The 21,555-nt window shown below is 40.9% G+C and overlaps 1 protein-coding gene across 1 annotated transcript; it reads left to right on the top strand.

The window, feature by feature from the left end:
* The first annotated feature begins 1,098 nt into the window (after nt 1-1,098).
* Nucleotides 1,099-21,088, top strand: PDIA6 (protein disulfide isomerase family A member 6). The gene is made up of 13 exons (XM_058178467.1): nt 1,099-1,252; nt 5,825-5,966; nt 6,984-7,041; nt 10,987-11,113; nt 11,662-11,768; nt 13,244-13,380; nt 14,078-14,192; nt 15,648-15,788; nt 17,888-17,972; nt 18,065-18,137; nt 18,435-18,593; nt 19,191-19,287; nt 20,588-21,088. Exons 1-13 carry the CDS (start codon nt 1,219-1,221, stop codon nt 20,660-20,662), a joined length of 1,350 nt encoding a protein of 449 aa, XP_058034450.1. The 5' UTR covers nt 1,099-1,218; the 3' UTR covers nt 20,663-21,088.
* Nucleotides 21,089-21,555: the final 467 nt, after the last annotated feature.

Here is a 21,555-nt window from a genome sequence, read left to right as displayed (position 1 = left end):
TCCTTGCAGACAGCTGGTCATTTGCATCCTTTGCTGTCTGCCAAAGTGTCAAAAGAAAAAAGAAAATCCAGGTGCCTCTTGAAAAAGCACCTTTGGGACAACCATGACCTGGGATGACTGAGAATCTCTACAGACCCTATGACAGACTCTGTTTGGCAATCTTGGCTTCAAGTGATATTTTTGGTGAGTTTCGGCTCCAGAATGTACCGTTTCCCCGAAAATAAGACATCCCCTGATAATAAGCCCAATCGGGCTTTTGAGCGCATGCGCTAAAATAAGCCTCCCCCTGAAAATAAACCCTCCCCGAAAATATTTAAACACAGAACTGGAGATCAGGTAAGATGCCAAGAGGAGCCCCAAAATAATAAGACCTCCCCAAAATAAGGCCAAGTGCTTATTTCAGGGTTCAAAAAAATATAAGACAGGGTCTTATTTTCAGGGAAACACAGTATTTGTTTTAGGACAAAGGAAAATGAGGAAAACAGGAGACAGGAATATTAGGTGTTTTCCACCTAATGGGAGGCAGGTTAAAAATCTAATGGTAACCCCCACATCTATGAAGTGCCATCTTACAAATAGGCAGGGAGAGAGATGGGGAGCAATGCAGAGCGTTGACGATCTGCAGACTCATTTCAACCTCTACTTTCTGCAAAAGTGTTAAAAGACAGGCTGTCTTATTACAGCTTGGGACACGTTCCATAAGGGTTAGGATGACGCCTGTCAAAATTCCCCGCCAGCCCAAACAGAGAATTGTGGGAACTGGACTCTGAAGTTATCTGTATGGCGCCAGGCTTTAAAGGCGCGGTAGGTTCCATTGGTCCGCAAAGGAAAACCCCGAAAGGAATCCCTCTCTTCCATATACTCTTTTCCCTTTTTCCTATCTCTATGGCCACTCAACCAAAGAGTAGCCAGTAAGAGAGGCCGGAAGCGGGTGCTCGAGCGGCGCCGGCTGCACACCCCTTGACCCTCACTCCCTTTTTTTTTTTCCCTTTCCTTTCTCCGAGGCTTCCTTAAGCCCCGCCCATCCGAAGCCATCCACACGCCTCGTTCCGGCCCTGACCCGTCCGTTTCCCATTGGCTATGCAAAAGAGGGACCGCGGCGAGAACCAATGAGCGGCAGCCACGGCGGGGCTCGCTGAAACATTTGGCTCCTCTCTCGGGAGGGGAGCGGTAGAATCGCGGTGACTCGAGCTGTGCCGGAGCTCCTCGGAGGGTAACATGGGCGCGTGGAGTGGAAAGCGGTTTTTGCTTGGTAATTGGAGGGAAGGAGGGAGGGGGAAGAGTAGGAGACGCCGCCGCGGAGGACGGATCTGGGAGCGTAGGGGAAGCGAGGACGGGTTTAATGGGGTTCAGCGCAAGAAATTCACTTGGTCAGGCTTAAAATGGGCTGCGTGGGGTTTCCAGCCGTGGGGCTCCAGATTCATTTGCTGCATCTCGTTCTAGAACAGCCGGTCCTTTAAAGGAAGAGAGCGATCGGGCTGTTACAAATACTGCATAATAATGCAGGAAGGCGATGCTAGGAGTAACTTTAGGAAAGAAGTCAGATCAGTCTTTTTTTCTTAAAGCAGGGGTCTCCAACCTTGGCAACTTTAAGCCTGGAAGACTTCAACTCCCAGAGTTCCCCAGCCAGCTTTGCTGGCTGGGGAACTCTGGGAGTTGAAGTCCTCCAGATTTAAAGTTGCCAAGGTTGGAGACCCCTGTCTTAAAAAGGCTTCTGTGATTTGCACGTTTATGGGGTTCCTCTTTGCGAGGTGGGTTCTTCCCCCCCCCCCATATCCCATCAGGCATGGCTAAATAATACCATTGTATGATGTGCTTCTTCTGTAGAAATGTTATTAGTGTTATCCCTGTGCTGTATGTCAGGGGTCTCCAACCTTGGTCCCTTTAAGACTTGTGGACTTCGCAAATCTTAAAGGGACCAAGGTTGGAGACCTCTGCTGTATGCCATACGCTGAATAACTAGGAAAGCCCGGGCTCCTTCCTGCGTCTCCCCGTGTTTTTCCCGTTTTGCTATAGGAACCGTGCTTTATTCCAGCCCCACAAGGCATGTTTGAAGGGCGGCTTTGGCACCCTTTTGGTTCGACGCCTCTCGGGACTAGCCGGGCGCCTGTATGAGGTGGGCAAAATGTATGAGGCGCCTGTATGAGGTGGGCATCTGAAGCATTTTGGAATGAGCTGGGCTGACCCTGCCAGTTTTGACTCGGAATGGTTGTTTTGAGTTCGCCTGGAGCTCTTCCCATTGATAAGTGTTTTGTACCCTGCTGGGTTAAGATAGATGCAGGCTGAATGGAAATTGGAAGTCTGGGTTTAGCTTGGTGCCTGCTGCGGTGGGTCTCTAGTTCTGCTTTTTGCATTAGAATAGAAGGAGATCCGGATGAACCTCTTGGAATGGTGTTGAACCCCTTTGGTGTGTCTCAGTGCACCAGACCTGATTAGGGTTGTGGACCTTGTTAGCGCTGACAATCCAGTAAGAACAGAAGAATGTAAAGTAGTCACTCTGAAACAGATCCTTTCTCTAGCATAGAAAAGGCAGTACAGGTAGTTCTCGACTTATGACCACAATTGAGTCCAAAATTTCTGTTGCTAGGTGAAACATTCGTTCAGTGAATTTTGCCCCATATTGCAACTTTTCTTGCCACAGTGGTGAAGTGAATCACTGCAATTATTAAATTAGTAAAACGGTTGTTAAGTGAATCTGGCTTCCCCATCGAGTTTGTTTGTATGGAGATTGTAAAAGGGGATCACATGACTCCCCAGGACACTGCAATCGTCATAAATATGAGTCAGTTGCCCAGCCTCCAAATTTTGATCATGGAGATGCTGCAACAGTTGTAAGTGTTAAAAACGGTAATAAGTCACTTTTTTCAACGCTGTTGTAACTAATCACTAAATGAACTGTTGTAAGTCAAGGACTTCCTGTATTTTAGGGTCAGTGGACACATGGAAAGTTTGCAAAATGCCATTAGAAATGTTTGCTTTAGAGCGGGGCCATCAAATTCGCGGCCCGCGGGCCGGATGCGTCACATTCTGGCCCCATCCACGGCCGGTTTAGTGAAAGGGAAAAAGTCACGATACATCACATGATGCCGCCATGATGATGTGGATTTGACACCCTTGCTTTAGAATGACTATCCTAATAGATGCAGTGCTCCCATTGGCCCACTTGAAGATCAAAGGAATCAGCAGGATCCAGTGCTTTCATCAAAATGGCAATTGTGGGTGTCACATCAGGAGCCCCACCTCTTTTGTGCGGGCATGTAATGTCATCATGCATGTATAAAAGGGGCAGAACTTCAGCACAAACCTGGTTTTATCATTTGCCCCCCTCACCTCCCAAGGATGCTCCTTGTAAACTCAGCTTATCATGAGCTCTTCTTAGATCGCCAAGCCAAGAGAAACGGAATTCAGGGCTACAGGCACCCACACTTTTTATTTCCCTGCTTTTACAGTCTATAGGGGGTCCAGAAACAGTTTTGTAAATTAGATTGATGCAAGAGATTTGTGCTTCACTTTCAATATGTCAGCAGTGCATTTATTTCAATTAAAAAGCATATTAAAAAAAAACCCTGCTGTTGCAGGGAATGTGGTGGGTGGGAATGGGATTGATCTCAGGCTCCCCGTTGCTTTCCTGCTCCTACTGTTCAGCATTTTCAATTGAACACAGATTCTTTCTGTGATGAGAGGCTTTTTTCCCCTCCTCATAAGGGAAAAACCTTACTGTAGTGTAGTCCTAAATACATATAAATTACTTTTAGAGATATACAGAATTGGTTCCGTTCCTGATTACAAATTTTGGGTATTTCTAATAGATACATACATATAAACATACATTTTCAGATGTTAGATCAGACTTGTAGTTACCTTCATATAAATCAAGTGATTGACGTATATAGGGTAATTATATGTGTGTGTACATTTCCGACAGCTTCTGGCTTAGGAAGGTGTCTTGCAGAAATAAAAGTGCTTACAATTGTATTAAATGGTCTCTGTATTGGAATGCTTCAACTATGCAGCTTGCTGATGATCAGTTTTCTTAATCACATGCAAATTTCTTTTCCGGGGATTATCTTCTATTTATTAAATTTATTTGCCACCCATCTGTGCATCTCACCAGAATTTCACCTTACCTTAGACCAGGGGTGTCAAACTCAATTTCATTTGCATCAGGGTTTGTGTTTGACCTCAGGGGGCCATGGTGGGTGTGGCCAGGGTAGGCATGACCAGTTTGACACCACTCGTATCGGGCGCCTATGGCGGCCCAAGTGCTCTGTCAGCGAAAACGGGCTCCCGAGCTCTGTTTTCGGCTGTGACGGCCGAAAGAGGGTCCTGCAACCCTCTGCCAGCTAAAATGGAACTCGGGAGCTCATTTTCACTGTTTCTGGGGCAGCCCCACAGGCCAGATCTAAGCACCCCATGGGCCGGATCCAGTCACTAGGCCTCGAGTTTGACACCCCTGCCTTAGACAAATACATTTTTGGGCTGACTAATTATTGCAAACTAACCTTCAAATAAATGGTTCAGCAAACTGATCAGGGCACATCTTTTCTGAATTAATATTTGGGTATTAAGGACTGTGTTTCCAAAAAGAACCCAATGATGACAAGGGTTTAAACTTGTTTTCTTGATTTCATTATAGAACCTTTAAGGAACAGTAACTTATGGCATATTATTCTAATAGTTTTCATTCAGATCCCAAAGCAGGATCATTTAAAGATACCATCTTAACATAGCAGTAAAAAATATAATAAAACATGCAATTCAACAGTGTTACAAAATGTGGTGTAGTCTGTTGAAAACAGAAGAACCACTCCCACATGCAATAAAATTCAGAAGGGTGTGAGTCAACACATACAGTCCTGTTTCCTTGGGAATAGTTTCATTCAGTCTAATGGAGCTTATTTTCCTGTAAATGAATTTAGGAATGAAGCCAACTTGTGCATGAAGCCCTGATTTAAGCTGTATAAAGAATGAAGTCAGAAAGATTTGAACTCTTGATTATGAGAGGTCTAAGCAAATTTAGAAACTAACAAGTTTGGAAGGGCCCATGCGCTCAAGACAGACAGACAGTGCCCACTCGCCCCGTGCCAGGAGAAGCTACGAATTTGCTTATCCAAGCAAAGGAGAGCCCTGAATGCAGTCTGGTGAGGCTCCAGCCTTGCTGAGAAAATGATTAAGGGATTTTAAAAAGGCTGGGGGCTTTCTCCTCTTGAAGGTGAACTGCTGCCATGCATCATTTAAGAGTTGTGACCACAAAATCAGAAAATGCCTGGATTAAGCAGGAAGAGCATTACCTCTAAATTACTTTGTATATGTTCGATTTATGCTGCCTGTTAATGAGTGGGCATTTTTTCATGGCAAATGGATGAGAAAAATAGCTTTTTCCTTTTCTAAAATTTAGGTGGCCACACTTACATAGAGAGGAAATGGAAGCACCAGGTTAGCAGGGAAAATTCTAGTCCTGAGATCTATTCTGATTTTAGATTTTTATTTTATTTTATTTTTTGTCTGTTCTAACTTTACTGCATTCCATTAGTATCCTGATCTTAATGGAAGAAGGCCATTCTGATTGTGAGTATGGGTCAGAAAAAATGGTCTGTTTGGGGATTGGAGGAATTCTTGTACTATCCGAGCTTGCTCCTATTCAGAATGGGATTACACTGTTGAAATGTTTTGCACACCGATTATTTCTTGTGCTGTTTGGTTTAGCAGACCAGGGTTCTTCCTACATTGCTTTACTGCTAATTTAGCAGCTGTGCATGTTTTTGACCCAAAACATATAAAGCTTGTCTGTAATTACCTGAATCTTGTTCTGTTTATATTCTAGGTACTGTAAGTTGCACACTCTTCTTGGCTGTTAACAGCTTGTATTCTTCCAGTGATGATGTTATAGAACTTACACCAACAAATTTCAACAGAGAGGTTATTCAGAGTGATAGTTTATGGCTAGTAGAATTCTATGCACCATGGTAGGTATTAACTCAGCTGTCTTGAAGAAAATGGTTGTTTGTTTTGTTTGTCGCTTGCTCATGTGTACACTTTAACTGTCTTATTTCTGTAAATAGTTTCTTGCATCTCGATGCAAAATTTCTAGCTAGACTGTTCTGGTCATATTATTCTTATGGTTAAGGAAGATGGTGTGCAGGAATACACAAGTCAGCCTTTCTCATTGTTTTTCCTTCAGAGATGTTGGTATCACAATTCCTGAAATTCACAGACAACATACAGGCCCAACACCTCTGGAGAGTTGATGAAGATAAAGTTTAGTCATCCTTTTTAAATGCAGATCTGTATGTGTTAGTCATGGTAACAATATAAATGCTGTTCCTACATCTTTCAGTTGATGAAATAAGAGTGGAAATATATATTGAAGGCTGGAGAAGTCGTAACAGTGCTCTATACCAGGGGTCTCCAACCTTGGCAACTTTAAGACTTGTGGACTTCAACTCCCACAGTTCCTCAGCCAGCTTTGCTTTGCCCCTGCCCTATACGTCGAATTTATTCTTAATTTTCAGAAGATTTGTGTTATTACAAAAGTATGGTTGCCAACTTTGGTGGTGGTGTTTTTTCTGCGGAAAAAGGATCTATAACTTTTGCAGCTAGAAATTGAAAGAATTTCAGTTACCTACTATGAAAATGCTGTGGTTGAATTATATGTGTGAACTTCAATGGTATAAAAATGTTAGGTTTTATTAATTTTTTTAAAGGACAAGAGACATGTTTGGCAGTCAATATGTCATTCAGTTTTGTGCAATGTTACACGTGTGGGAAATTGTAGCAATTAACATTGGTTACAAACCGTATGGAAAAAATAAAATAGAAAAATAAAATAGAAAAAATAAAAATGAATCTGAGATATCACTTGGAATATAATGATTGTATGTTCCCTTATATAGTTTTCAGTATGTGGAATCCTACAAAAGGGGTATTTGGTTCGGAATAAGTCAAATGTTTGAAGGTTATATTTTTATTTTATCTTCTGCAAGGTGTGGCCATTGCCAAAGACTGACACCCGAATGGAAGAAAGCTGCAACTGCCTTAAAAGTGAGTAGCATATCCATAAATAATCTTTCTTTATTAGATTTAAGCTTACTTGTCTTCCAGAAACTCAAGAGACTGTGCTAATTCCCTCCTCCAATTTTTCCCATAGCTGTAAACCTGTATGATAGGTTGGGCTAAGAGAATGTGACTAGCCTAGAGACACTTTCTGAACTTCCATAAAGGAGAACACAGTTCAGCCTGAGTTTCCTCTATCCTTATTCAGTACCTTAATCATTGCACCATACTGTTAAGTTAGGATATTTTAAGCCCACTTGCTGTAAAGGAGAATTTTTTTCTCACAGATTTCTCCAAGAGTTTCTTTATAACAGAGACCAATCTGCCCTTCTGTCAAATTGTTTACTTTCGATACCAGACCTGATCATGGCGCAGATACAGCATTCTCTGTCTTATACTGGTCTTCCATCCGAGGGCCTTTGCTTTCCTCCTGGCATCTTCTCCCAGCTTTATCAACATTTCTTGGCTTTCCAAGTATTTTATGGCTGAGCTAATAGGGTTTGTTTTCGGAGAGCCTAGAAAGGGAAGGAAATATGTGTGGTGCGTGCGTGATTGATTGATTGATTCAGTCTTAATTCTCATCGATCACAAGTTCATGAAGTTTTCGTGGCCAGATTTTTGGAAGAGGGATGAGTTCCTTCTTCCTCAGACTGAGAGAGAGGGACTAGCCCAAGCTTCATGCCTGAGCCACAATTAGGAAATACTATCTTCAAGTTCAGCCTGATGCCTTTAACCATTGGCTCTGGAAAAAGTAATGGCAGAGTGAGATATTCTGCTTGTTATCTACCTATCATCATGTTTTCTCCTGGAACTGCATAAAGTGGAATCCCTTTGTTCATAGATAAAGCTAAGTCATGTGGGTTTGTGCATTAGGATAAGATAAAGCCAAAGAAACTACTGTCTAGCCAAGTGATTCTCAGGCATTGATAGCACTGTTTCATCTAACAACAGCTTCAAAGGGACTGGCAATTCTGGGTCTTTCTCAGCCTACATGAGATAGTAGAAATAAAACTTGGGTTGTGTGCAATAAAAGCAGGTATCCTACCCATCAGCTGGTATCTTTGTCATCGAATAAGCATCTTAACAATCTTTTAAAAATTAATGACATTGAACTCAGTGACCGAGCTCAAGACCTTTTTATTCCACCGTGCGGGGCTAGCCTAACGAAATTTTAATGGGGTTTTTATGATGGTTTTATGTTTGTTTATTTGTTTATTTATTTATTAGATTTGTATACCGCCCTTCTTCCGAAGGACTCAGGGCGGTTCACAGCCAATAAAAATACAAAAAATACATATAACACAGGTTAAAAAACAGTATAAAAAACTAATTCAATATATGGCCTAAAAATTAGAATAAAGTTAAAAAACCCATTTAAAAACCTCATTTAAGAACTACTTTTAAGCTAACCCTGTGCGCTGAAACAGAAGCGTCTTCAGCTCACGGCGAAAGGTCCGGAGGTCGGGGAGTTGACGAAGCCCCGGAGGCAGCTCATTCCAGAGGGCAGGAGCCCCCACAGAGAAGGCCCTCCCCCTGGGGGTCGCCAGCTGACATTGTTTGGCCGACGGTACCCCCTCTGGAGGCCCCCTCTGTGGGAGCGCGCAGGTCGATGGGAGGCTACTGGTGGCAGTAGGCGGTCCCATAGATAACCCGGTCCTATGCCATGGAGTACTTTAAAGGTGGTGACCAACATCTTGAATTGGACCCGGAAGACCACTGGGAGCCAGTGCAGGCTGCGCAGGAGAGGTGTCACATGGGAGCCGCGAGGTGCTCCCACTATCACCCGCGCAGCCACATTCTGGACCAGTTGGAGCTTCCGGGTGCCCTTCAAGGGGAGCCCCATGTAGAGAGCATTGCAGTAGTCCAGACGGGATGTAACAAGGGCATGAGTGACAGTGCAAAGGGAAACCCGGTCCAGAAAGGGACGCAACTGGCATATCAGGCGAACCTGATAAAAAGCTCCCCTGGCGACGGCCGTCATATGTTCTTCTAAAGACAGCTGTGCATCCAGGAGGACGCCCAGATTGCGAACCCTCTCCGTGGGGGCCAACGACTCGCCCCCAACAGTCAGCGATGGAATCAGCTGATTGTACCGGGCTGCCGGCATCCACAGCCACTCGGTCTTGGAGGGATTGAGTCGAAGCCTGTTTCTCCCCATCCAGATCCGTACGGCTTCCAGACACTGGGACATCACTTTGAGGGCCTTGTTGGGGTGGTTAGGGGTGGAAATGTACAGCTAAGTGTCATCAGTGTACAGGTGACAACTCACCCCAAAACCACGGATGATCTCACCCAGCGGCTTCATATAGATGTTGAACAGAAGAGGCGAGAGAACCGACCCTTGCGGCACCCCACACAAGAGGCGCCTCGGGGCCGATCTCTGCCCTCCTGCCAATACCGTCTGTGACCGGTCGGAGAGGTAGGAGGAGAACCACCGATAAATGGTGCCCCCCACTCCAAGCCCCCCGAGCCGCTGCAGCAGGATACCATGTTAGTTTTAATCTTATCTGGCCAAATTTTAAAATCAGTTTTTTAATATGTTTTTAATTTTTGTTTATGTTTATGTTGTTTTTATTTTTGGCTGTAAACTGCCCTGAGTCCTTCGGGAGAAGGGCGGTATAAAAATGGAATAAATAAATAAATAAATAAATAAAATACAATCTCTAGGATGCTCCTTTTCTTTGATAAAAAATAAATATGTACCCTGTTCATCTCTTGAATGAATTTTCTGCCATTCCTTAAAATGGGCATGTTGATGAGGATTGATAAAAGTTGGAATTCAAATGACCTTTAGAGGCCAAATGGTACCCACTACTGCCATGGGGAGAACCATGAGGCCTTGTGAGTGCTAGCTCCATTTTTTGAGTTGTTTAAAAACTTTTTCCAGGACTATCTCTTTTTATTACATTTCATAGTGATCATGTTTATTTATTATGCCTAATGAAGTCTGTGTGTCAGAAGAAGACCTATATATCCTCCTATACAAAGTTAAATGTAAGATATTTGACTTTGACATTATAAACATTCCACACAAAAATTTCGGAGCCAGTTCAAAGCAGATACTCTACCCAGGTTGGTTGGAGCAGCGACAGGATTTGGGCCTTCCTCTTTACCGCTTCCCATGTTTTCCTTGCTGCGATGGCCAATGGCTTGTTACTGAGAAGCTGATGGAAAGCTCTCTCTACCATAGAATGGCCTTCAGACCACAATTCTTCTGTTACAGCCTCTCTGTCCAGGATTGTTATCATTAGCCTGTGCCCTACTGGTTTTTAATTCTTTTATTTATTTTATTTTGTCTTCTAAAGTATATAGCATTATTTCAGAGATGTATTGCTTGTTTGCAAATTGGACTAAATCTTATGGTTGACAGATCAATATTTTGAAACAGCTGGCAACTCTATTTACATTATATTTTCATCAGAGATTATACACAGTAGATATTTACGTTCTTAAAAGATTTACTGGACAGAAGCTTGGGAATGCTGGGTTTTTGTTAACAATGAATGGGAAATTAGTGAGTGACACCTTGACTTCCTAATGAGTAAGGCTGTGCTGTTGGAGAATTGTCTAATATTGTCTTGATCCACCACAGTCATGGCAAACCACATAGGATGCTCCCAAAGGCAGCATGTCCCTAGCAGAGAACATAGTTAATGTAGGTGCATGACTTTCTTGAATTTAAAGGAAGAATCAAGAAAGACACCATCCTTTATTTTCAAGCTGAATTCTTCTTCTAAGTTTATGAAACCGCTTAGTCAAAGGCAATATCTAAACCAAAGCCAGGATTTCTCCATGCATGTCTGTAAAATGATACATTCCATTGTTTTGACTTAAGTCAGTACACATGTATGAATTCCGCAAAACATCTTTTGCCTTCTCTTTGTGGAGTTTTTTGTCTTGTTTCTCTTACTTGAAAGCCTTCCTTTCTTCTAGGGTGTTGTGAAAATTGGGGCAGTTGATGCAGACAAACACCAATCTCTTGGTGGTCAATATGGTGTTAAAGGGTTTCCTACTATCAAGATTTTTGGTGCTAACAAGCACAAAGCAGAAGACTACCAAGGTATTTTTAAGATGATACATTCTTTTTGCTGATGTGTGTCTTAAACAAAACTGATATATATTTTTTTCTCTTGTTTGCAACAAGCCCCAGGAAGTAGAAAAGACTACTATAATATATTGGGTCCTTTTTTGTTGACTTGAAATTCCTAAGAATTTCTCACTTTTATGGCTGCCTTACATTTGATTGAAGAGCTGAGTATTTACTTTACAGTGGAAGTGAGGGACTTGTGGTCTTCCAGATGCTGCTGAACTTCAGTTCCCAGCATACCTCACTTCTGGCTGAACTGGGTGGGAGTTATAGTTCAGAACATCCAGAAGCATAGGTTCTCCACCCCTGTTGCAGGGAGTAACACCCCTGTTACTTAAAACCTGGGTTTCCAGATCAAGGCTGAAGCCTCCTGTTATTTCTCTTGATGGAGCACCAAGAAGCTGCCCAATTGGTCGTCCCCCATTGTTTAAAGGGCTGAAATGGTGGATACTGCTGCTGGAACGAATATTGATCTATGTGGAGTCTTAATGATCGCTTATGCTTTTTCTTTTGTGTCTCAGGAGCCAGGACCAGCGATTCTATTGTTGATGCTGCTTTAAGTGCTGTCCGGTCATTGGTAAAAGATCGTCTTAGTGGCAAAGGTGGAGGATACAGTTCCGGAAAACAGGTACCCCTTTTAGGCTTTGCCTCCTACTCATTGTAAACCCTCGTTCTTTCCATACCTGTATTTTGCGAAGAATGTTAACAGGACAATTTGGTAACATTGGCATTTGAATGATGGATTTAAGAAGGGCTTATTTTATGGCAGGAGTGAAAAATTTAGTAATAATAATAATAATATAATAATAATATTTTTATTTATAGACCGCCCTTCTCCCAAAGGACTCAGGGTGGTGTACAGCCACAAATAAAATACAGAAAGAAAACAACAATACAAAACTAAAAACAACCCTTAAAAAACCTATTTAATCTGGCTACTTATAGATAAAAATATTACCCTCTAAAATTTACTAAAAAATTTAAAACCCATAAATCAATTTGATAATTTAAATTTAAGCAAGTCCAGCTTAGTAGGTCATCAGGCTTGCTCATTTAAATGAGTCACATTTTGCAAAACATTGGCGCTGTAATTTCTCGGTAGAGGATAGTGACAGTTATCAGAATAAAGAAGGGGGTGGATAATGGCAGTAGATGGATGCACAAAAATAAAGAATTGGCGGGTTAAATGAATGGCAAGGAATTTCTTCAGACTTCCGATATCTCCATTGTACAGATGCTTTAGAAATCATGGCTATAAGCATTATTTAATAGCATTAGAGAAAAAACAATAACTTCATGTATGAATTTGTGATTTAAGAGTTTGATCATAAGAAAGAATAAAATGCAGGAAGAAGGAAAATACAATGTAAAAAGATTAGAAGCCACTTTATAATCTTTTTTTTTTTATCTTTTTGTTTCGTCTTTCATGTTGCATTGTTTATATCTTGTTAAAAAAATATTTTAAAAGATTTATAAAGAAATCATGGCTATAAATAAAACAGACTCATTGAAGAAGGCAAGACTTCTCGGCTGCATAGATCTCAGATAGGCAGCCGTGTAAGTCTTCGGTTGGAGGTTTTTAAGATGAGATTTGGACAACCACTTGTCTGAAATGAAACAGGGTCTCCTGCTTGAGTGGGGGTTGGACTGGAAGACCTCAGAGGTTCCTTCCAAGACTGTTGTTCTGTTATTTAAATTCCTCATTCTCAGGTCAACGTATATATCTGCTGAAATAGAGGAAGTGAAGCTCTACTGATTAGTTCCACTAGACTAGAGTATCCAGAAGTTCATTGTTGAAAAACTCAGTTTGAATAATTGATGGTTGACTTTGCTTTTACATTTTCCATCCTGTACCGACTGATCTCAAGCAGAGATGGATTGTTTTCTTATAAATTAAAATATTATATATCTTATATATTAAATATATATATTAAATAAAAATATTATATATATATATATATATTATATATTTATCTTAGGATAAAGATTTTTATCCTAATCTTTTTTTTGACTGGAAAGCATATATCCATTTATTGTCATCAATAATTAGAATTGGAGTAAAACCTGTAATACTAAATACCATTTTTAATGTTTCTTTAATAGAGCAGTTATGAAAGTGGAGGCTCTGACAAAAAGGATGTAGTTGAACTGACCGATGATAACTTTGATAAGACCGTACTGGACAGTGACAGTATCTGGCTGGTAGAATTTTATGCTCCTTGGTGTGGACATTGCAAAAAGTAAGTGTTCTGGCTGTGCTCAGGATTGTTACAGCATACTTACATACATACATACTAGGGGAAACCAGATGTTTGAGTAGTAGTTAGGTGCAAAAATATTGATAATGCAATCTGTCAATAGGTTAGTCCTGCTTAATTCAGTGGCATTAACCTCAAATACAGAAATGCAGTTTATGCTTGAAACCTCTGGAGGCACATGAGCCATCCTTTAAGTTACCTTGGGTTTTCTTTCCTTCCCTGCCCCCCCTCCCCCCCGTTTGCTTTTAATATGATTCTCCTCTGTACTCATTACTTTGTCGTCACCTAATACAAAACTGGTGAAAATCTAATCTTTTGTAAAGCAGAAGTAGGACTTTCAGGCCTCCTGGTTCCTGGAATCTGATAATTGATAATGGTTATTGGGGCTAATGTAGATTCAAGCTTTCCCAAGGATGTCAAGTCATAAGATCCTTCTGAGGAGTATTCAGTAATCGTGATCTGTTAGTAAAAGTTATCAATCACATTTCGTAATTCGGTAACTAGCAATCAACCTGTAGTAATTTTGAGCTCAGCTATGGCCTTTGGAACTATCATAATTTAACCACTCTGCTTCTTTTTTTTTTTTTAAAGTGTTTTTAATTGTAAGTTGCTGTTGTAGTTTATGGCTGTTCTTTTGAAAAGAAAACAACCACATGTTACAATGCATTTTCTTCGACAGTTTGGAGCCAGAGTGGGCATCAGCTGCAGCTGAAGTGAAGGAGCAAACAAAGGGAAAAGTTAAACTAGCTGCTGTAGACGCTACTGTGCACCAGTTGTTAGCCAGTCGGTATGGGGTGAGTAGATAATGCAAGTGGTAATGCTTTTATTTTATTACTTGCTGTCTCCCAAATAACACAGAGGGGAGAATATGTCCTTTTTAAGATGGTAACATCATATTGCATGGAATGTTTTAAGCATTTATTTAGTGGAGCATTGTTGAATAAATGTAAGTATGAAAGCATCATAGTTGGATGATAGATAAATGCTCGCGGGGGAGTGGTGAAGCTGCCCCATGCACCCCGTACCAGCTTACCACAGGGCTCCCCTAGCCAGGTCACGCCTTGACACCTGCCTTGCGGCAGCGGCACCAGCAACCGTGTGCAGCAGGAGCCCACGTGGCCTCCGGCTCACTTCTTCTGCTTGCTTGTGGCTGCAACAGAGCAGGAGGCCACACAGCACGCTAATGCCACAGCCGCAAGGTGAGGTTGGCCTGGCTGCGGGGGGCCTGAGGTAAGCCGGGGCCAGGCACGGGGGGCACTCCTGCCTCGCGACGGTGGCAATAGCACTCTGCACAGCCTCTTGCCCTGCCACGAACAAGCAGAAGTGGGATTCTCATGGGTGGGAGGAATAAGACATCCCCCAAAATAAGCCCTAGTGCTTATTTTGGGTCCCAGATGAAAATGGGACCTGGTCTTGTTTTGGGGAAAACATGGAAAGGAGGGATGGAATGATTTCTGTGATAATTTTACATACTGGCTATTTAGAGGACTTGGGTGGTGCTGCCATTCAGTGAAGCTAAGAGGTATTTTATTTTGATTTTTGTTTTGTTTTGTTTTTTTATTTTAAAATAATATTTATTGAATTTCCAAAAGTTAAAATAGACAATAGAAAAAAAAGCACAAAAACAAAAAAAATATATAAAACACACAAAGACAAATGTGTCAAAATTACATTACTCATAACAGCTTTTCCTATATCAGTATCTCTTATCCTATTTAACCTCTATATACAGATTCTACTTCTAAGTATCTCTATAAACCAACATTCTTATTTGAATTATTTTAACCTCTATTCCGAATTCAGTCTCATAACAAAAGTCTCTCTTAAGTTTTATGCTTACTCTCCAGCCAGGAATACCATCTATTCCATATTCGATAGTACTCAGTATCTTCCCTCTCCTTCATTTCCATCGATAATCTGTCCATTTGTGCACATTCATATATTTTTTTATTATAATTTGATCTGGTGGGATATCCGGATGTTTCCAATTCTGTGCTATCACAATTCTACATGCCGTCAATATGTGTAATATGATATATTGTATATTTCTTTCCATTTTCCCTTCCAGAATGCCCAATAGGAATAGTTCCATTTTTTTTTCTATTTTCTGCCCCGTTGTTTCATCCAGCCAGATTTTTATCTTCCCCCAAAATTTCTTAGTCTGAATTTTGATTTTTGGTTCACCGAATACCAAGGTGGATTACCTTTTGTGCTCACTGTGAATTGAATTCTTTGATTCTGTGTTCCAGGTCCGTGGATTTCCGACAATAAAAATTTTCCAAAAAGGAGAAGAACCTGTTGACTATGACGGTGGAAGGACAAAATCAGATATCGTTGCTCGGGCTCTGGACTTGTTTTCAGAGAATGCACCAGCACCTGAACTCCTAGAGGTATCCTTATTTTGTTCAAGCAGTTTCTTCCTAGAAAAATTGCAACAAAACATTGCACTATGAGGTACTTCTGTCCCATGAGCCACCATGCAATCTTTCAAACTACTCCATATTCCATTTCAGAGCCCTTCTCAGTTATTTTGAAGTCACAGAACTCTTAGTATTTTTTCTTCTGCAAACCTGTGCATGGCAATTACGCCCATCTCATTAGTCCTATTTGGGCTACGTAGCCGTCATAATTCGATAACCAAATTTGCTATGATGATGCTTTTTGTTGATAAAATTAAGGGAGTATCATATATACTTCAAATCATTTTCTTTGAAAATGAGAAATCGAGCTAAACTTGATTTCTTACTGAATGTCTCCCAAAACATCTTAAAATTTCCTTACTGCCTTTATTGAATTCATGTGTTTGGAAATTTCAAGCCTTTTTTGAAATGTCTGCCCTTATTATTATTTTTTTATTATTTTTTAAATTTTTATTTGCATTTATATCCCGCCCTTCTCCAAAGACTCAGGGTGGCTTACACTATGTTAAGCAATAGTCTTCATCCATTTGTATATTATATACAAAGTCAACTTATTGCCCCCAACAATCTGGGTCCTTATTTCACCTACCTTATAAAGGATGGAAGGCTGAGTCAACCTTGGGCCTGGTGGGGCTTGAACCTGCAGTAATTGCAAGCAGCTGCTGTTAATAACAGACTGTCTTAGCAGTCTGAGCCACCAGAGGCCCTATTTCATATGAGTTGCATTGATATAATAACATTTGCTTGCAAAGAACTGTCATGCCCCTGTTGGAGTCTGACTCTGAGATAGAAGAGGATCAGGTGACAGAGAGTGAGAGAGTGGCTCCGTTGGCTGTGGAGGAAACTGGGGAAGGGCAAAGTCAGACTGGGCAGAGCAGGGGAGAGGTAGAACAAGGGAGAGGAGGTTTGGATGAAAACCAAAGCCCACCCCCTCCTCATCCTAGGGCACTCAGGGAAGAGGGCCTGGACTCCCTTCACAAGATACACCTGGAGCTGGAATTTAAAAGGGAGGCAAATGGGAGAGGTGGTTGTCGGGAACAAACGCTGAGTTCGTATTGGCTGCTTTATCTGAGTTCCTGGCATCCTCCCAACTGGTTTGATTTACTGCCATGCTACTTCAAGTCTGGACTTCTTATCTTGCTTGCCCTGCTGGATTAATTACCTTATCTTGCCCTGTGGGATTTATAGTTGGAAGTTTTGTCTGCTTGCAGGTGGAAGAGTTTTTCTCCAGACCGGAGAATAAAGGGACGTTGGGGACAAAGTTTGGAGCTAATAAAGGGACTTGTACTTATTCTCTGGCTGTGTTGCCTTTGTGCCATGCCCCGGGTCATCACAAGAGCTTTGTGAGGGAGCCTCTCTTTGAAGATCATGAGGAGAATGGCATGATGTATAGGCCCTAATTTTAGTAACGTTTCTTGTGAATTAAGAAAACTTCTGGCATCCTTGCCTTAGCTGTGTAGATCAAAATTGTTTTAAAGTCTTCGGAATACAAATATTCCTCAACTTACAATCATTCGTTTAGTGAACATTCAAAGTTACAACGGCACTGAAAAATATGACTTATGACCATTTTCAAAGTTATGACTTCTGCAGTGTCTCTGTGGTCACATGATCAAAATTCAGCTGCTTGGCAACTGGCTCATATTTATGATGGTTGCCGCGTCCCTGGGGCCTGGGGGGGGGGGCGATGTCACGCGATCACCTTTTGCAACCTTCTGACAAAGTCAATGGGGAGAAGCCAGATTCGCTTAACAACCGGATTACTAACTTATCAACTGCAGTGTTTCACTTAACAACTGTGGCAAGAAAGGTCGTAAAATGGGGCAAAACTCACTTAACAAATGTCACACTTAACAACAGAAATTTTGGGCACAATTGTGGTCTTAAGTCGAGGACTACCTGTATCTAGAGATCTAGAGTCCAATTCCTATCAGGGCAAATAAATCAACCATGTTAAAAAAAAGATTGAGCAAGAGAAGGCCTTGTAGGAGAATTAACTTCGTAGTTGCAATTTAGTTGTTACTCTTTTAATCGCCTGGAGTCTGAATTGGGAAATCTGTCTCTCCTAGATTATTAACGAAGATGTCCTAAAGCAAACCTGTGATGCTCACCAACTTTGTATCATTTCTGTTTTGCCCCACATACTTGACACAGGTAAGAACAAAAGAGTTATTTTCCCTTATCTTTGGCTTTTACACTGGCCTCAAATGTGATCTTTCTTTCTTTTTATGATTTCTGTTAAACAGGAGCTGCAGGTAGAAATGCTTACCTAGAAGTCATGTTGAAAATGGCAGACAAATACAAAAGGAAGATGTGGGGGTAAGTTACAGATGCTAGCTGCCGGTGCTTCAGTTTGGGGCAGGGAGGAATACCAATCTGCACTCCTTATTGAAATGAAAATAGTAACTCAGTGGCAGCATAGACTAGGCTAGATTGCTTACGAACTGGAGGTAGGGGAGGCTTAAGGAAATGAGCTGGTTTTGATCTGCCGTCTTCATCCCTTTTGCTCTGCCACTTGCAACAGAAACGAGGTGATGCCAGGGAGGTCTGGAACCGTAGAGAAAAGTGATCTTCTGTGGTTTGCTTTGAGATAAAACACATTTCTTCTTCTCCAAGGTGGCTGTGGACAGAAGCCGGAGCACAGTTTGATCTCGAAAGCTCTCTGGGCATTGGTGGCTTTGGCTATCCAGCCATGGCAGCCGTGAATGCTCGAAAGATGAAATTTGCCCTGCTAAAAGGCTCCTTCAGCGATCAAGGGATTAACGAATTCCTAAGGTAAGGCTTCTTTGTCGGCACCTCAGATCATATGAATGTTGTGGTGCTTGATGAGTTTCAGTTAAAAATAGTCAGAGGGGGGAAAATAACTGATGTTTATTTTAGTTACAGAATTGATTCTGTAAGCATGTTTGTTGGCTTCCTTTTTGAACACAAAAAACTACCTTGCTTGAGGCATTTCTGAATCCCATATTTTTTTCTTCTTACTCTCATTTTAAAAAGAAATGACTGAAATCTCATGAAATTTTAACTGGGGGGAGGTGGGCCAGTTACCAGTCTCACTCAGTGCTATTCATTATATAATGCATCGCATCAGGCTTATTTATTTTATATCCACCTTTATTATTTTTATAAACAAGATGACCGTGCCTAGTACTCCTTCCTCCTCCTCTTTTTCACAACAACAAACCTTGTGAGGTAGGTTGGCTGAGGGAGTGATTGGTCCATAGTCACCCACCCAGCCTTCTTTCATGTCTAAGATGGCACTTAAACTCATGGTCTCCCATTTTCTAACCTGGTGCTTTAATCAAACTGGTTCTCAAATGTGAATCATGAGAGGGGTGTATGTTATGTTCCAAATGTTTTTTCCATTTCTAGGGAACTTTCTGTTGGACGAGGGTCCACAGCACCAGTTGGTGGAGGGGCTTTCGCCAAAATTAACACAGTGGAGCCCTGGGATGGCAAAGATGGCGAGGTAAAAGACTTCATTTTCATCTCTGTATGAATCACACAGAACTTAATTTGCAGGGTTCATGCATTTAAATTGGTTCCCTATCAAGTCAATCTCTCAATGTTTAAGTTAGCCTGATAAATATATACCCTAAAGCTTGTACTCAAATATTTGTTTAGTTAAAACTTTGCTGCTGCTTTTTATTTCTCCTCTTTTCTGTCACCCATCTTATCTATGAGAAGCCACCTTAGTTCTACACTTGGCTCTGTATCTTTCTTCTCTTTTGGATTTTGCTGAAAGCTTTGACATTTGTTTATCTTATCTATTTCTGGCATCATTTTATTTTCTGTATCCTGTTTGAGCTATTCTGATATGCTTCCTGTGCAGACTATTTTCTTCCTTTTTTTCTTTCCTGTCCTGATGGCAGGTTGCTCACCAAATGTTCAACTAGTCTAGCATTGTTGCATTAAGGGTTATAAAGAGGAACTTGATAATAATGCCACTCCTACTTCGTTTGTTTATCCAACTATTCAGGTTACATTCAAGCTTACATAGATTTTCAACTTTTATTGTTCGCTTAGAGTCTACTGTTGACTTCTACTTTTTTATAGACGATTTCTGCTCCATAGCTTACTGAAGCCACACAAAATGTCAACACCTGGGCTTGTTTCAATCCTGGTTTGCTTAATGAAAAAGAAACCGGCCATCATGTAGAGAGATAAAATAATAATGCCTTGTTTGGCTGATTTTGAATTAACTTTTGGTCTACTGGTTTGGCTGATTTTGCTCTACATCTCTGTAGGCATTTAGCAGCTTGGGTGAAGGACACAGAACAAGAATTAAGATGCCAAAGAGCTGTAAATAAACATGTAGCCCAATTCCCTTATCATGTTAAGCCAATGTAACATATTTGACTTAGCATGCAGTGTAAACCCACTTATTTTGAATTTAACCATCAGACACTAATCATAGTTTTAATTTTTCTGCTGATTTCAATGAGTTAAAATAACAGCGATTAGACTGAATGGTAGTGTGGGTACTGAAACTCCACTTTAATTGCATCACTCATCTGAATGGTAAAAACCTTATCTTCAGATTGTGTCTGTAGTTTATACTTTTAAGGGAAGATCAGAAAAGTAAATTGCTGGTTGTACCCAAACTAAAAGGCACATTTAGGTATCTTTAGAAAAAGTTACTTAATAGTAGTGTCATTTGCTATTGAGCAATATTTTCTCAGCATCTTAGGGGGTTTGAAACTTGTTCTAAGATGTACGTGGTGATACGTGATAAATGCCTGATCAATTCACACTCTTTTGTTTCATAGCTCCCAGCCGAAGAGGATATTGATCTCAGTGATGTAGATCTTGATGACTGGGATACTCAGAAGGATGAATTGTGAGAGCCTGAAGATAACTTGGTTTCTTGAGAGACATTGGGCAGTGGTTGGATTGGATAGAAGAACATTTTGCATCACATGGATCTACCAGTGGCCTTTTTTTGCCAAGAGAGAAACTGTTGGAAACATGGTCATGAGTGAACTGAGCATCTCTTAAGAAAAAATATCTCACAAATTCTATGAATTTTTTTTATTGAGTGAAATTGTATCCAGTGTAGCAGATATTTTGAGAACAACACTGATCTTTCATTGAAATGCTCTTGGTTTTTTGGTTGTTGTTTTTTTTTTTTAAATCTAGCTGGCATGTGGTGGTCAATTGTAACTTGAGACTTTTGTTGTACTTGGTTTTAAAATGTGATCTTTTTTCTCCTCCCCCCCACAGTATAGTTTTCATTTCAATGAAAGAATAAAACAATATTTTTGACTCTGTGTCAGTGTTGTACAGTGTACAGAGAGATCTCCCTTTAACTATATCAGTGCAGTATTTGGAGCCATTTTTGCAATGAATATTATGATGTGTGTGTGTTCATATTAAGCCAGTCACTTTTTAAATTCTGCTGTTTTGAAGAAGCGATAGTGAAATGTTTCACACAATAGTAAGCTTTGGATAGGAACCTGGTCCCTGGATTCTGTCTAAATACTTTCAACTGTTATTTTTCTTTGGGGAGCCTATAGGATTGAGAGAACTGCCCTGTTTACTGGTAACGTGTGACAGCTTTTATCTTGATGCACATCTCATCGATTGTATGGGAATCTTTAAGAACTAATGTTCCTTCATGGTAACCCAAGAAAAATAGTAAGCCATCAGCTAATTCCTGTTGTCTCTGACAAATAATGTTCTTAGATAGCCCAGAATTATGACTTGAGACTAATTTTAATATAATATTACATTATAA

Source organism: Ahaetulla prasina, chromosome 1 (genome assembly GCF_028640845.1).
Source record: "Ahaetulla prasina isolate Xishuangbanna chromosome 1, ASM2864084v1, whole genome shotgun sequence".
Classification (NCBI taxonomy): Eukaryota; Metazoa; Chordata; class Lepidosauria; order Squamata; family Colubridae; genus Ahaetulla; species Ahaetulla prasina.
The sequence above is the reverse complement of the archived record's forward strand: the minus strand, read 5'-3'. Positions and strand labels throughout refer to the sequence as shown.

Coding starts and splice junctions, on each gene's coding strand:
- PDIA6 (XM_058178467.1), top strand. CDS start 1,219: ATGGGCGCGTGGAGTGGAAAGCGGTTTTTGCTTG. Junction 11,114..11,661: donor CAAAGCAGAAGACTACCAAG/GTATTTTTAAGA, acceptor TTTGTGTCTCAG/GAGCCAGGACCAGCGATTCT. Junction 18,594..19,190: donor GGGATTAACGAATTCCTAAG/GTAAGGCTTCTT, acceptor TTCCATTTCTAG/GGAACTTTCTGTTGGACGAG.